The sequence below is a fragment of the Phaenicophaeus curvirostris genome, chromosome 1 (genome assembly GCF_032191515.1).
Source record: "Phaenicophaeus curvirostris isolate KB17595 chromosome 1, BPBGC_Pcur_1.0, whole genome shotgun sequence".
NCBI classification, from domain to species: Eukaryota; Metazoa; Chordata; class Aves; order Cuculiformes; family Cuculidae; genus Phaenicophaeus; species Phaenicophaeus curvirostris.
The window spans coordinates 176,391,801-176,408,786 of NC_091392.1; the positions used below are offsets into that span (position 1 = coordinate 176,391,801).

General features: G+C 36.7%; 1 protein-coding gene across 1 annotated transcript in view; it reads right to left on the reverse strand.

The window, feature by feature from the left end:
- Window positions 1-16,986, reverse strand: part of VWA8 (von Willebrand factor A domain containing 8) — a 202,253-nt gene that overhangs the window by 32,588 nt on the left and 152,679 nt on the right. The window contains exons 36-37 of the mRNA XM_069880696.1: window positions 14,996-15,077; window positions 12,985-13,189 (exon numbers count right to left, since the gene is read on the reverse strand). Coding sequence (XP_069736797.1) covers window positions 12,985-13,189; window positions 14,996-15,077 — 287 coding nt within the window. The remainder of the gene's footprint in view (window positions 1-12,984; window positions 13,190-14,995; window positions 15,078-16,986) is intronic.

Genomic DNA, 16,986 nt, shown 5'->3' on the forward strand with positions numbered 1-16,986 from the left:
ATAAAGAACTTTAGGATCAGCATCAATTCAATAAATGCAACATCCCACCTGATGAGAACAACAGGATAAAGGAGAGTAAAACAGGGCTCCTGAGCGGCACGTTAGACCCACATCAGAACTAAGACAACTGCCACATCCAAACCACTCAGAGAATTCAGAACTTATCCATGCTAGAAAAGTGCTCACTGATAACCGCCAACATTATTCAAATCCCCCAGTAGAGAGGATCTCCTACAGTTTGAATGTTTCTTGTACTATTGGCAACACCTGGCTGTACATTCATTTACAAATTTCATGCACACCCAGCTATAGTTCTGCATTCTTAATCGATGGGCAGAGGGATCTTCCTTTCATCAACAGGGACTAAAGCAAGAACATGTTCTTCTCTGAGATTCGTCAGTAAATGGCTGGTTCAAATGACACGTCCCTGTAGTCCTTAACTTCCATGCTGTGACTGCAGAAGTCTACAGTGGTGGATTTTGTACACCTGTCTACTGACTGCACTTTCCCCACTGATTCACCGCACAGCTGAACACCCAACAGCTGTCAGATGGTCAAGGCTGAGTCACTTCAGGCTGGGGCTGGATTTCAGTAGGCAACTGAAGGTGTAAAAATATTCCTTCAAGTTATAAACTCTGAGTCATGCAGTAAGTCAATGATTTATGTGTGAACAGCCCTTCAGTTATTAATCTTCTATAATTTAATGTAACATTTTTAATGAAACTTAATGACAGAGGTGTAAAATCAACGCCTTTAACTTCTACAAATTAACTTTCTTCTCATCTACCATAATGCATTTAACACTGACGAATTTATGTGCCCCAATAACTATAACTTATAGCCTTTTGAGAAGTTGACTGGCATTATCAGAATTTTTGCTGGGACTGCAGAGCAGTTTAATTCTTGAATTCACTCTCTTGCAGACTCAACTTCAAGCCAACATGAATACCATACATGTTTTTGAACCGAAAACATGTGCTCTGACAACGGTGTCTTGGCAGCTATTCAAAACATAATTTCCTTTCTCTTTATAGAATTTATATTAATTCAAAGAGGTACAATACATCCTCTGTGAACCATGTAATTAGTGCAAAATCAAGATCTAATCTGATAAATTATATTAATTTAACATTTGTATAGGAAGAAAGACACTTAACCAAAACAGCATGTTACCCTTTGTGTTATATACATTTTTGGTTCAAGGGATTTCCTCCAAAATAAACAGTTCTTTTTTTGCATAACTGGTAAATTTCAAAACTATGAGAAACACATGCCAACAAAACCCACTGAACTTAGTTTAAAATACAATTATGAAACCAAAACAGTAGAGTCAACCTCATGAATAAAAGCAAAATATTCTGTAAAGAGGAACAATAAAACGATGGAAACATTTTTACATGTTCATCCTTCTGGGATCTTCATAGAAAAAATTATAAGCTAAAGGAAGCTCTAAGAGGCAAATATAACAGTGGTGGGTTATAGGTCAGAATATGGTGACCCAAATACCATATTTTATTTTTGTCAAGTTTTTGCATTGAAAAAAACTCACTAAATATTTTGAAATACAACTATTGTTAAAATTCTGAGTGAAAAGCTCTGTAGACAAAAGAACTGTGTTGCTCATATGTATTCCTCACATATGAGTTGTTCACTAATATTTCCAGTACACATGCACTAGACAAGTCTCCAATATGCAGGTATTTTACAGAAGTGTTGATCTAACTAAAGCAGGTATTCAAAAGTTCAAAATAGCAAGTGGTTAACAGAAAATCTTTTATAATGATTTGTGACTTATTACTCTTCAAAGGACAAGAGAATATCCAACATTTGATTTCTATCAAAACTTTGAAAAAAATTGCATGAGATAAAGAGACAAGTGCTACAATCTATCATAGCTAAATAAAGTAATCTCCTTTGTACTTTTTATATGTACTTACTAAGTTAATAGGTAAAGTAATTGAAAATTTAAGCATACTAGAATGGAATACCACAAGCAGATGTGTAAATGTCATGCCAGTGAACTGCAGCAGTTTCATTAACTTCCTTGTTTTTTAAGTAACATCTGCAACACAGATGGTAGTAAAAATTTGTTACATCTGAATAGCTTTAACAATGAATTTTTATTAGCACAGGTTTGCTGGGGTAATTGATAATTAAATTTACCATACATTTAGAAAATGTCAAATTAGCACATTGTAGAGCCCTTTGGAGAAAATCTTCCGGATGTACTTTCCTGGGTTTTTTTTTTTTTGAGATCTTGGATAATTCCGTTGGTCATTGGTGATTCATCAGGTTTTTCTCCTACCCATTTCTGCCTCCATGTAAGTGTTTCAAGGTGATTTTACAACTAATAATTTCTCTGTGCTTGGAAGACGCTATTATGAAGTAAAAGCTAGAGCAGCAAATAGCTAGATTAGAATTGAAGATATATTTTAGAAAGAAGTCAACCACAAATCACGGAGTCTGGATGTGAAATCAGAGGAAGGATGAAGGAAAAGACTGAAGGGAAAAACTTCTGGACAATGATACATTCTTCAGCATGACAGATGTAAAGAGATGGAAGAGCCATAGATAAGTCACCCCTCTGAGGGTTGGAGGAATTCTTTATGTTATAAATGGTTGGAAAGGTAGATTTAAGGGAGAGGATCCAAACTTGAATGTGTTACAAACTTGGCAAACTGAAAGGCAGTCAGTGGGAAAAACCTAGTTTCTCTGGAGTGAGAAGCTAGACAAGAAAAAGAAGTTCTGAATGTACAGAAAAAGCTAAAACAAACCTAATAAATCCACAGTAACTTCCAAGCTTGTCCGACTGCAATTTCTAAACCTACTGAGATTTATCTTGCTGTTGTGATGGAGATTTTCCAAATATATAAATACTTTGTTTGCTCAAAAGTTGATCTGTTCCCTCTTGAATACTTTCCGTTTGAACCTATTGCAAGACTTCCATCAACTTTGTTTCTTTCAGAGAGAGTTTTGACTAAGACTCCTTTTGAGACACATCTGTGCTCTTTCTAGCTGTACATGGACTGAAAGGCGCTATTCATTACTGCATTGTTGTGAAGATTCCATACTGCCTGGTATGCATATTACAGCTTTATAAAACAACAGATGAATTCAGTCCAGCAGCCCTGAGTTTCAGCTATGAGGTATGGGGCAGAGTAAAGTAGCTGGAAAAACTGTGAATTTTTCCTTCTGAGACTTCCTTTTGATTTCCAAAATAACCACAATTTCCAAAACATTCACGGCTCACATATGTCAGCTGTGCATTATCTAAACTTGTTTATACACATTGGTGATTCACAATCAGACCATGAATGTAACTTTTAACTGCCTGTTTGGGCAGGTTCTTCAAAGTTCTCACCACATAAAGAAACACAATTGCCATCCTCTCCTGGGATGCATGTGATTCTTACTTTATTCTCTATAAAGTAAAAATTCTCAGTAATCATCAATGATCTTAGTTCCTGGTTTACAATCTTTTTGTTCTCTTGTCTTTCTTCTCTGACTGTATTATATTCTCAGGCACTTGCATCAACGGGTAACGTGTTTGAAAGGACTTTTTGGATGGAGGCTCTGTGGGTCTTCCAAAGTCAATGAAGCAAGAAAACAAAAATTTTATGTGAGAAGAACATGAGGACAACAGGTCTTAAAGATGCTAAAGGAATATGCTTTCCTGAAGAGGCAGTGGTATGAAGGAAGTAGTTGAGAGAAAAGGAAATGAAGAAACAACAGCAAATACCATGACTTGTTAATGCTTTGACTTATTTTTCTAGTCCTGCCTCTTACACATTCACTCACTCCTGACAGCAAGGGCAGACAGGCAGGAATAGAACTAAACACTCATTTTACTTTCAACAAGAGATGTTGGTCTCTGAAAAACTTGCTCAATATCAGCTCTTTCTGAGATATATGAATGGATGCCAAAACAGTCCTACGTGGTTACACCTATTTTTTTTTTTCTGACAACATTGGGAATCTAAGAGCCAACTGAATAAGGGAAATATACAAACACGTTCCATTTTGAAACTAGGTGATCTTATCATCCTCCAAATAGTAATGTAAAGAAGATAAGAGGCTCAGAGAAGTCAGTTACATGATTTAATGCACTCAACAGAACACTGAAATCATGTTTCACATCCGTGTCATATTTATGCCAAACAGCTATAAATGCACACCAATCTGTAACAGGGCCACTCTGAAGATGAGTCAAAGGCTGGTATTTTGTCTAGACTTCAGCTGGTAAGGAAAACTGTGGTAAAGGAACTTTATATTGTGTAGTAAGCAAATCTTATCCATGTTTGGAAGCAGATCTAGAATGACATTCATGCCACTTAACTGAATGCAGGGTTGAATGCTATTAAATTCTGGTGTGAAAACGTAAAATTAACCCCTGGAGAGGAAGGAAGCACCAGCATACACCACATTTTGATATTTCTATCATCCTTCAGTAGAAGACAAGAGCCAAATTTGATGAGAATCATTCCACTGACCCAGATACAACATGCATTGTCTCTACAAGATACTAACAATTATGGGAAGAAAGGAGCTTGCAATAACCCATTAACAAAAGTGTGTGAATTATGGAGAGGACTGATGTACTCTATTATTAAGATGATTTATGCCCCACACTTCTACCAGCATTTCATTCTAGTAGATGAGCTTTTTTCACAAGTACAGTACTTCCCTTTTGAGCTCAGATTTCATTTTCTTCTAACATACTGCAAACAAATCTCTCTGGCTCTATGAATAAAACTGACTAAAAGCACTATCATATTTAGCTTCAGCTGATTTCATATAAGTGAGCTTAATGATATTTTAGCACCCAGCAACCTTAATCATAAATTGGAATGAAACTGAGAAAAAAAAGTCTTTAAAAAGAAGCTTCACCTCAAAGGCAGTGCACAAACTTGCACAACTGTGCATTTCTGTATCTTAACAAGTGTGGTTGCTCCCAGTTGGCTTGTGCTAGGCAAAGAAATATAATAAAAGAAACAATAGACTGACTTCAGCATGTCACATTTATGTGTCTGATGGCAATAAAATCATTACATTGGCTAAATTCTTATGAGATGCTTTTAAGGAACTATTCAAAGTACATCTAGACTGAATTTATGTTAATAACTCTCTGATTAAAACTCTTATAATAGTATCCAATTTAATGAGTAAAAGACACTTGGTGAAGTCATGGGAAATGAACATTTCAGTGTATCTATTATTCAGTCATTAATCATAATGTTTCAGAGTATTCATGACCATCAACACTGTCACCTTTTCACCTATGCATTTTAAGCCTAAACAGCTCCTTATTGTTCAAGTCTCTAAAATTCCAGGAGTTACTTTTATTGCAGAGACAGGAAATGAGAGAGGAAATCTCATCTCCTCTTGTATTTTCCCACTTGAAATTACCTTTATTCCTGGGAGTTTCAGGAGATTTAATCAACAGCTCTCACTGTTCTAGACACCCATACCTCCTAACACTCTTGTAAAAAAAAGCTGACTCTCTAAACCAAGGGGCAGAACATGTACTTGGACTTAACCACTGGCAGAGAAAGAATTCATGGATACAGGTTAGGAAGCATCTTTAAGACTTTGTAAGCAGAAATCAGATGAGGTTGAAAATACTTCTAGCTCTGAATAGAAAAGTAATAAATGAGTGTCAGCTTCCAGTAAAATGCAAAGGACTTTTTTTCTTAATGTAGCCTGGGATGTGCCTGATGTAATTTTTTTTTGGTTGTAAATATTCCTGCCATCCTACCCTGCTCATGACAGGTTTCTGTTCAACACAGTAATCTGGCTAGAGGGTAGATGGTCTTTTAATACAGCAGCTTACTTTTGTATTCTTAACTTCATTAAAATTCCTGAAGGGCACAGGACGTGTCAGTGCCTCCCATTCAGAAGTACTTGCCAGAAAAGCTCCTTTGCGGTGCTCACAGCAACATAAACTAGTTTCTGCCTGAGGACTAGCAAAGAAACTCTGATTTCCAATGTACAGGAGAACAGACCCTTCACCTCTTAGCTTTAGTACATCTGGCCCTGCCAGGACATACTCATACCTAGTCCTCTTACACAAAACACAATGCCTATTTTAATACTTCAGATACAACTTTAAAAGGGAGAAAAAATGGAAAACACTCTCCAATTCCAGGTTAACAACCTGCAGGTGTAAAGGGATGCAGTCTCTACTTTAAAAAGTGGACTATATTTCCATTCCCCAAACTTTCCCAAATCAATTATACTTAAATGGAGCTGGCCACTCCTTAGAGGATTTAACATCTTCATAATAGAAATAAATGGAATTCCTCCTTGTTGTATGTGGTTACAAACAAACAGTCAACCTTGCTACTAAATCCTTTTAAGCATTCAGTGGATCATTCCACAAAGAACACATTTACTAAAATGGAAAACATCGCGATTTAACGTGTCCAACCCAATAATCATTTGCAAGCAGGGTCGCAGCTGTACTATTTGGAGCTGTAGAGAATATTTATGCAGGAAGATTTTTTACAAAGAAAAAGGTAAGGTGCCCACGTGGTCAGTCCTTCATCCTGTGGGTTTGTGGCTTTTTAATCTTATGCTTCCCCATACTTGGATGCCTTGCTTCAAGGGGAAGGATACATCTGCTACTCCTTTCTTTGCTAAAATGAATCGTGCAGTCAAGGAAAAGATCACAGACCTAAACTGTGGTTTTGGGGCTTACAGAACTCAGAATTGCAAACGCTACCAAATTGTACCTTGTAATCTACTTACTGACTAGGTAACTGCAATCTGCAGTATTTCAGGGCTTTCAGGATCCCATGCAGGGCTGCAGAATGCAGCTATTCCAAACTTAGAAATACTCTCCCCTGCATATATTTTTCCTACCTTATGGGGTCTGTACCGTCCGTGTTTAAGAGATGAGCAAGATCACTGTTATTAGCTCACCGATGCCCTCATGTGGTGAGAAAAAACACTTGCTCTAAAGTAGAGAATTCAGAGCCGGGGGGGTGAAAGGGAGGAGGACAAGGCACTCCTAAAGGTCACGCCTCAATTTCCAACTGCAGCTTTGCCCAGCTCAGTCTTAACATCTGGAAAAGGCTAGGGTTTTGTTAAAACGTTATAAAGGAAAACGCCACATTTAAAAAAGAAAAAAAAAAATATAAGTATACATTAAAATAGATCCTGAGCAGCAAATAGTAACAAGTTGGGATCACCCAAGTTCCTGAATTAATTCTTCTTCAAATAAATATCCAACCTAAAACTAAATTTCATCAGATGAACCTGCACTACCCTAAGCTTTCAAGTACAAACTGCAGCTTCATAAACTCCCAAGTATTAATTGACTTAAAGGGTGAATAATTAATTGTAGAGTTCTGCATGATTAGTTGAGTGGAATACAAATAGAGTAAATGAGACTGTTCAATTAAGGGAGAAAGATGATCGTCATCCAAAGATGGCAGAGAATCAACCAATCACAAATTTTCTGGTCTCGGCCCAAGTCACAGAAAGATTATTAAAGGAAATCCCCTTCCATTTCTATGAATTAATTCCTTAAATCTATAAATAATGCCTTGGAAAAAGGAGGCTGTGAATACATACACAGAAAGTTTCTCATTTTCTGAGTCTGGGTAGGTCTCTCAGCTATGTTCTAGCTCTAGATCAGGCACACAGCAGCTAAAATAACCCCTTGGGTGCAAAAACCAGAGAACAGGAAGGACGTGTGCCAACACGTCTGTACAGGGATCCCAAGATCTTCTTCTGAAATTCCGCTAAAATCTTTTTATCTAAACTCACTTCCAACTCCTGTTTGAAAAAAAGGGAGAGAACATTTCCAGGCTGCTTCTTATGTCTGGAAGGGCTTGATCTCATATTAAGGCATTGTCCAAACAAAGGTCTTCCCCCAACAGGTGGACTATTGCTGATAGACGCTACATGAACGGCCTTCAGTGATATCCAAATGTTTCGAGCTGTTGACTCAGTGGGTAGAAACTTGCCTCTAGCAGGCACCAGTCTCTCACCTACATGCCTCCTTTGGAGTCACCCATCTACAAAGAAATACATCATTTTCCAAGCTGAATGTTGCTCATCAGCCTTGAGACTAAAGAGCTAGGATGACGGAGTGTTATTATTCAGGTTCTCCGTGGTGCACGATCACAGGTGAGTACATGCAAAATTTTACCACCTAAAGCAAAAGAAAATCCTGGTAGCTGAGCTGTCAATGCCAAATACTTTATCCATTTTTAAACTGGTGGTATCAGCAAGGCTGGTGCCCACTCCACTTATATTTGCTATATCTTTCCTCAGTTGAGTCCTACAATACACAATTTTGACATTACATTGGCTGAATTTGCATCATTTAAGAGACACACTGGAGCTCTTACAGTAGATACATCCTAAGACAAAAATTCCAGATTTTTAAGTTTTTGAGGAAAACACACACAACACAGAACATCTACGTAGAGTAAGCCTTTGTTCTAGGATGAAGAAATATAAGCAATAGCCATCTCTGAAAAACCCAGCTTACTGTAGAACATGCAGCCTTGAACTTCAAGATCTGGGATCTTCCAGCATGTGACATTGTTTTAGGAGAACAGAAAGATGGGAAACAAGTTTGTGCTTAGTTTTTGTTTTTCTTGTTGCTTGGGATTTTTTTTTAACTATTCACTTGCATAAAAATGTTATTTCATTTCAAAGTAGTTACTTGAATGACTATAAGGAAGGCTTACTACTAAATTGCCAATAGAAAATGAGAAAGAAGAGTCCATAGGCAAATTGCTGCAATGACATAACTCATTAAGCCTTTATGTATAGCCACAAACACACAGCACTGCCATTTCAACAGCGTTGGTCTTCATTTTTTTTAATGAATTGGATCACCTTCTTTGGACAATCTTGGTATTGAAATAACAAGAGACTATCTTCAGCTTTGGGATGTCATTTTGCATGGTGATATTGTCTAGATCAAGACTACACAAGGATTGCCAGAAGTGTTGTGATTCTGCTTTAAGCTTCATGTATATATTATCATATCATATCATATCATATCAAATCAAAAAAATATATATTATATATTATCAAGCCAACTTTTTGGTAATTTTCAACCAAGTACCTTTTTACACAGTCAACAGATTCACCTATGTCCTGGGACTTTTGGAAACAGTAACATTCTGAGTATAGTCTTTACATAGCAGAAAACATATTGGGCAACAGTCTACAGCAAGAGAACATTAAGAACAATGAAGAAAGAAATTATTTTGCCAATAATCATGTATAAATGAATAAAGATTTCATTGAGGAGATTTCAGGTGCTTTACCATCTAAATGATGCACCTTTTACTTATTTTCACATAAGCATTGTACTCTACTTAAATGAGACATAACAGTAAATAATGCTTACTGAAAAACAGCCCAACTATATCAGAACATAATCAGTGGTTTTATTATGTAATTTCTATTAATTTACTTAATTTAATTAATTTATTAATCTTTGATGCAAAAGTAACACAAACTTATAATGTCTGCCCAGTGCCATGAAACTTTTAGGGCAAGATTTTAAAAATAAATTGTCTTTGAAATTCTTTTCAGATATTTGATGATGAAGCGACCTTCTTTTCAGAAACAACAAAAAGTGAAAAAGCTCAACAAATTTTTGATTACAAATAGGGTTCATAGCTTTAGAAAATCTAGTATTTTGTTTAGATATTGTATTATAGGCACTCCAGTTTAACAATTTCAGAATATGGCAGTCAAATTTTGAGTTTAAAACTTTAAGAAATGAAGGAAATTTCTGACCTGCCTATATAAATGCAAACTTCTGTTAACATAAACCATATTTCCAGAAACTAGTTTTGCAGCTTCAAGACTTCATCAGTTTGAACTCTGCTGAGTATATCAACAATACAAAACAAATGTTGACTATTCTGAAGACTGCCACAACATTATATCAAGGGAGTCTAATTACCGATTGTAAGTGGAACAGCTGCTTGTTTTCCTCTGTTTCGCTGCTTATGTACATACAGACTGTTTCTAAGATCCAATGTGTTTGTGAGAGTCAGTCAAAATGCAGCACTAGAAGATAATACCAATAGTTCCAGCAGAAACCCGGATGAAGAGATGTTTCCAGTTCTTTAAGTCTACATTTATAGTGAAAGGTCTCCAATTCCTCTTTCTCTCAAAGGTCAGAAAGCTTCATAGAATCATAGAATCACCAGGTTGGAAGAGACCCACCGGATCATCCAGTCCAACCATTCCTATCAATCACTAAACCATGTCCCTCAGCACCTCGTCCACCTGTCCCTTAAACACCTCCAGGGAAGGTGAATCAACCACCTCCCTGGGCAGCCTGTTCCAGTGCCCAATCACCCTTTCCATGAATTTTTTTTTCCTAATGTTCAGCCTAAACCTCCCCTGGCGGAGCTTGAGGCCATTTCCTCTTGTCCTGTCCCCTGCCACTTGGAAGAAGAGGCCAGCACCCTCCTCTCTACAACCTCCTTTCAGGTACTTGTAGAGATAAATGAAGTCTCCCCTCAGCCTCCTCTTCTCCAGGCTAAACAACCCCAGCTCTCTCAGCCTTCAGAGAGGTTCCATGTGTATTTGCAAAACACTGTTTCCCAACCACCAGGACAGGTCTTGTGTTGGTCTAAGAACATCACCATGAAGGGCTAATCAGTTTTGCTGTTTCTAGAGTAGCTCTGTGGGATGCATCAATGGCAGGGTAAATTGGGGGTGAGTGGGGAATGAATACCAGCAATATATGGAACACTTACAATTTTCATAAGTGAGCTTCTGCTATAATTAGGAATGATGGGTTTAGATAAGGAATTAGAGATGCCTCATTAGACTCCAAGATACTGGATGGGCATGAAACATTATAGATACACTTGAACGAACAGATCAACACGTGGTTGCAAAATATCTCCAAGGCTATAAAAATAGGAACCAGGAAATACTTGGCTGCAGGTTTCTTAGCGAAGTAATTGTCTCTAGAACAGGCATGACTGGAGTTTTTGCTGTGCTTACTTTACATAGGGAATCGACATGAATGTGTTTTCAAGCTAACAGGATCGTTTCATTTCCAGAAATGAATGCCTTAGTAAAGTACTGCTATTCTGTCTAGGTCCATTGAAAAAATGAGTTAAGTAGGAAGGTGAAGGCCCTTATCTCCAAATAGTGAAGTAGAGAGTTTACACAGCAACTCCACATCTACTGTCTTATTGGAGATGTACATAAAATAAAATATTTCATTTATTGTTTATTGCTCACTGCTCTGTAATGCCTTTGTAAACAAGGTTTCTCAATTCTCATTATCTTTCCATTTAAAGCAAAGTGTGTAAAGGACAAAAAAAGAAGTTAGTGATAATCACACACGTCTGAAGATCACATAGGAGACTTCGTTTCAGCTCAAATCAACCAGTAAGCCATTTTGAGTTCTGACAAACCCCTGACTTCAGTTGTATGCCCTGCATTGACAGATAGGAAGAAGAAAGATACTCCGAGAAGATTTTACCCCCGAATGTGCCCACTATTTAGAGAGGTACATTGTCAGGAGAGAGAAATTCTGCAACAGATCTTGAAAACTTCTTAGCCTTTTTAAAAAATGGTTACGTGACATTACTAAAATCACTTAAAATTTTGTGATGAGGTGTATTTTCCAAGACAGTGTTCTCAAATATTTTATTAAGACTGACAGTATACTGATGAATAAAATTACAAGTTATCAGAAGAGATGTAAAAAATAAATAAAAACCCTCATTAATACAAATAAAATTCTAACTGTTCCTCCTGACTTTTTATTTCTACTAGTCAATTTGTATCAGTAGGTGAAATTGGACTAGTGTAGACCAACTATATCTGACCATAAGATGGTGCTAGTGCTACTGCATTGGTAATAAAAATAGCACTGGAAAACCAACAATCATCCACACAAAGGTGCTACTTGGTAACAGTTTCCTTTCCTCATAATGTTTATTAAAAGCATTTGCTGAGGTCCAGTAACAAGAACACGTCAGTTCCTCCACAACTTTCTGTAACTGCAGAACATCTTGTGAAGTGGGAAAAGAAAGTGAAAGAGCAGCTATGTTTTTGGCCTAATAAATCCCATTCACACTTGAGATACCTGGATGCCTCATAAACAAAAACAAAGACAGATCTAATTTAGAAAATACTTATCCTGTTTCCCCATTATAATACTGTATGAAAGTGGTTACAGAAATTTGTGAAACAGAAATAATTGCAATGGCAGACAGAGAGAGGAACATCTTGTCTTCCACAAAAGTAGAGAAGTCCTCCTAATGCACACTCTAGTTCTTCAAAGTAAAGTGATACCTTTTCCAATCACTAACAGATATTAAACACGCAATTGAGCAGTCCTGAATTTTTATTCTGTTTTGCAGCAGTGATCACACATATTAGCAAGTACATTAACACTTGTGTATACATATATACATGCACACACAGCATACATGCATATAGTGTATATTTTCAACATCTTCCTAAATATTCCGCATGAGAACATGGCTGTATGGAGACCATCCTAACTCTGCTCAGCTGTGAGAATTTTTTGAATTAGCCCAAGGCACTATGGTGAACTGAAGGCGTCTTCCACCTAGGTTTCCAGTTTCTTTTCTAAAGTACAAACACTATCATTTTTTACCCAAGTATTTGAACACTGGAAAAATAGATGCTTTCCTGAAAAATTAATTTCATTGTCCTACATTTTGAAAGCTGCAGTTAAAAATCAGCAGGAGATAAAGAATTAATTTGCATTTAAATGTACCAGAATTTGGCAAAAATACAAACACTTAAAGACAAAGAGACTGTCAGTAACCATAATTACAGGGGTTGCAAATAAGCTTTCTAATTAAGCTATAGTCTTCTTTTTCAGTGAAGACGTCTATTCAACTTTTCTTGAAGGCATATTTCAACTTCACAGTGTTTTCAACACAGCTCTCCCTTGCCCCCTCTCCCAGTTGAAAATTAATTTGCATCATCAGCTTTGTAGGCTCCTACCTGCACAGGACGACCATCTTCTTGGCCGATCATGTTCCTCCAGTCCTGCAGTGACCGCTGAAGGCTGTCCAGCCCGGTCTCCCAGAGCCTCACACCGCCTCCCATGTCCACACTAACCAAACCTACTTTGCCCAGTGGTGCCAACAAGGCATCGGCGTCTGAGATCTTAGACAGCCAAGATGTATAAGGAGAGAGAGATTGTGACCTGAAAAACAAGAATTAATGTGATTTGTCTTGAAGCTGCAATTAAAAAGAGGATGAGCATTTCTGTAGTTAAGGCGTGAGAGCCTACAACTAAGCCCTGCAGACCTACTGTTTTCCTGAAACATTCCACCTACTGAAAGTGCATATGATTGAAAGACACTTGTCAGTATTAAAAGCAGTGTAAAAAAACAGGCTGAAAGGGATAAGTGTTGCATAACCCATTGCTATCTCTCATCTGTCTGAAGAAAATCAGTCTTTACAACAAACCCTAAAGAATATGAAAAATTAAAGATGTGTTACAGGAAAATAAAAAACTACAAAAGGAATAGGAGAGAACATGACCCGGGCACCAAGGAAAAGACCTTTCCATCAACTTCAAGTAACGCATTTCTCTAGTGCTTTAATAAAACATAAAGATTAAAACACTCATTTAAAGATGGCACAGCTTTATGCACAGAGAATGTTAGCGCTGTTTTAAACAGTCAAATTGCAGCAAAAATCTACTGCTGAAGCGGAGGGCCTGATAGCTATCCAACATGAAGGGAAACATAGGTAAAGTAGGAAAGATTCTTTGTGTTTTTTTCAGTACTGTTAATGACATGTATAATGACTTGGCAACTTGCACTAACACTACAATTAATAATCTTCAAAGACAAAAGAAAGAGTAACACATATGCTTCTACCTATGCCTGAAATCACCATGTACTAATTCAACTGAAGAGTTATCTTACCATTTTAGTAGGTTACCTATGCCAGAAGGAGGAAAGGTTGTTAGCTTTCAGTGTATAACTATTAATGAATACAAAAAGGTCACTTCATTTATTATTTCCTAATAAAGTACCATTTTTAATCTGGACATCTGCTAAGATTTGTCATGAAAAGCTTATTCTCATACTAAGTTAAGTGTCATGATGCTGAAATTACAAAGCTGAATGCTTAGTAATTTCCTATAAAGTCACAACGTAAAATAAAGTGTGATTCACTACTATTTCTATGTTAATGTTTAACATTTCTGAATGACTGCGTAAGAGGTAGGCCAAGAGATCAATTAGAAAATGGTGAACAGTCTAAAATTAATTCCCTAGTAATTCGAAAAACCCACAGATGAGTAATGAAGCAGAATTAATTTAAAAGAGAATCAGTTAATGTTGTCAAAATCAACATCAAATGGATAGAGTTAAAAAAAAGAGTAAAATACTGATGTGTGGTTTTCACACACATGCCATTTAAATGTGTAAAGCTGAGAGACTGCTATTTAAAACAAAATCCTTCATTATTATTACAGTGGAAAACAACAGTTTTAGACAAAAATATACGTTTATATCATAAAATATTTGCAAGTATATTCTACAATGGGAAGAGGCATCTTAAAACTATACGGAAACCATATAGTCTGTACATTTAAAGTATCATACAAGATACTTGTGAGGGAATGTATATTTTCCAAAGAGAGAACCAGAACATAGAGAAGCTCACTTTTCAAGGCAAACTTTATATTGGACCAGAACCTGATTCCTGGTTTCCTAACACCTAGCACTGTGATAAGGGGGAAACTGTAAAGGGAATTCAAATGAGAAGATAAAGCTACTTTCCATATTTACTAACTACTTGCTACATTGTCACTGGTATCACCTAGCAAACAAATAAAAAATGTTGATAAAAATATGCTGCAGGATTTGCAGAATTGCACACACAGTAGATACAAAAGCCTTACTTTCCACATCAGAAAAAATACTTGCTTGTCCTGAAGTAATAATACACTAAATTATCTTTGCTTTTCTTTCTTCTAATCAATAAAATCAGTTACCTAGGAATTGCAATGTATTTGATTTTCTTTGAGTTAAGGTCTGTTACTTCCAAATATCCAGCAGCTTGTGGAGGAGTGACATCTGAAAATAAACAAACATGTTATTTTCCTGCTGCATGATTAACTGGTTATTGTACTTGCATTTAGCAGATTAAATTTAAATACTTCATTATACAGTACCTATCAGAAAATGATAAGCTTTCACATTCAACATAAAGGTATAACTTGCAAATACAAAATTGTTATATTGTTATGATAGTGAGCAACCAGACAGGCACAATTATAAAAGAATAATGTATTTGTATAGCAAATGTCAAAATTACACACAAGTACAGGCCAACTCACAAAAGCACAACTTAGGCATTAATGCAGTCCCTAACTCCCTGCTTTTATCAGTCATTGAAGATAATGCTAGCTGTAGATGCGACTTTAAAAGCTTATTGAGGAACATTTCAAAACATTGTGCTTATGATTTGCGCTTGAAAATTTCTCAATAATAACCCAAATGTTGTTGCCTTAAATCAAACCACTCTTTGTGTAGGTTGATTCTCAGTATGCAAAGATTCTACAACTGCATAGCAAATAGCCCTAGACTATTAGGCATTTAATATTCTGTTTATAGCCACTTTAATGAGTACAGTTCATTAAACTGGCTGTGGTCCCTCCCCCAGAAATAAACATGCCTGTGCGTGCGTGTGAGCCTACATTGGCTTTTGCAAACACATGGGTACACTCTGACTGGGCTCAGAATTGTCTTCCAGTTAGGAGCTGGCTTTCATCTGTCTGGAATAAATTGAGGAACTTGAGTTTTTCAGAAAAGAAACTAGAAAACTGAATTATACCACATGGTATGTGTACAAAATCATTGTGACAGTCATCATTGTCACAAGATAAAAGCAAGTGTAGATATCCTTCTGAAACAGCAGATCTTTCCCCTGCTTGAAATGAAGATAAGCCTGATGCTACCTGCAGCCTGATGCAACCTGCAGCCTGATGCACACAGCACACACAGAAAAGACCAATGCGATCAGCAGTATAATGGGATCAAATATTCAACTGAGTATAAAAAAAACCCCACAGCAGCACTTTAAGCATATCTACTGAATCTACATATTTATAGTATGTACATCTTTGGTAGCACATCTGTTGACTTTACTCATCTTCATAAAAATGGAAACATCAAACAGACTGGAAATAAGAAAAAAGGAAAAATGGAGGTCTGTTGGTCACAGAGCACTTTTTGGTTTGCCCACATTTTGTTCCTGTTTTAAAATGTGCTCTCTCTTTAGGTAGCAATGGAGAATAAGGTACACATTAAAAATTCTGATGAAGATCTAGAACACAGAGCTGATACTGAACTGGAAGGGGCAGAACTGTGGGATAAGAACAAAAAATGAAATTAATAAATTAGAGAGAGAACAAAAATTAAACAATCAAATAATAAAAAGACAAAGGATTGCAGAATACAAGCTGAAGAAAAGGTTATCAAATGTCCAAATACAACAGAGGAACAACTGGCCAGGCCCCAGAACTGCAGTCAGGAATCCAGGATGAAACATGAACAGCAGATCTAAACAAGTGCAGTTTGTTCTTCTTTTGCCAAACCCCCTCAGAGAAGAACGGTTATGCACAGCTCTAGACATCCTACTTTAGGTAACAGTCAGACACATGAGATAGTCCTGAGTGTAACAAAGAGGTTAGAACAGATGGGCTATAAAGACAAATGTAAGGAATTAATACTTTTTTTGTCAAAAAAGATAGGGTTTTTTTGAAAAACATATGTCCCATAATATCAACAAGATTCTTATAAAGACAGCAATATTATCCTGACTTAGTGGAGGTGACGTGATCTATTCAGTACTGTTTACAAAAAAAAAAGCTGGATACTAGGAAAAGCTTTTATTATACAAGGAGAGTGAATCATTGGAATAGTCCAATTGTTTGACAAACATCAGTTAAGAGGAGTCTAAACATGTGTCATCCTGTCCTTC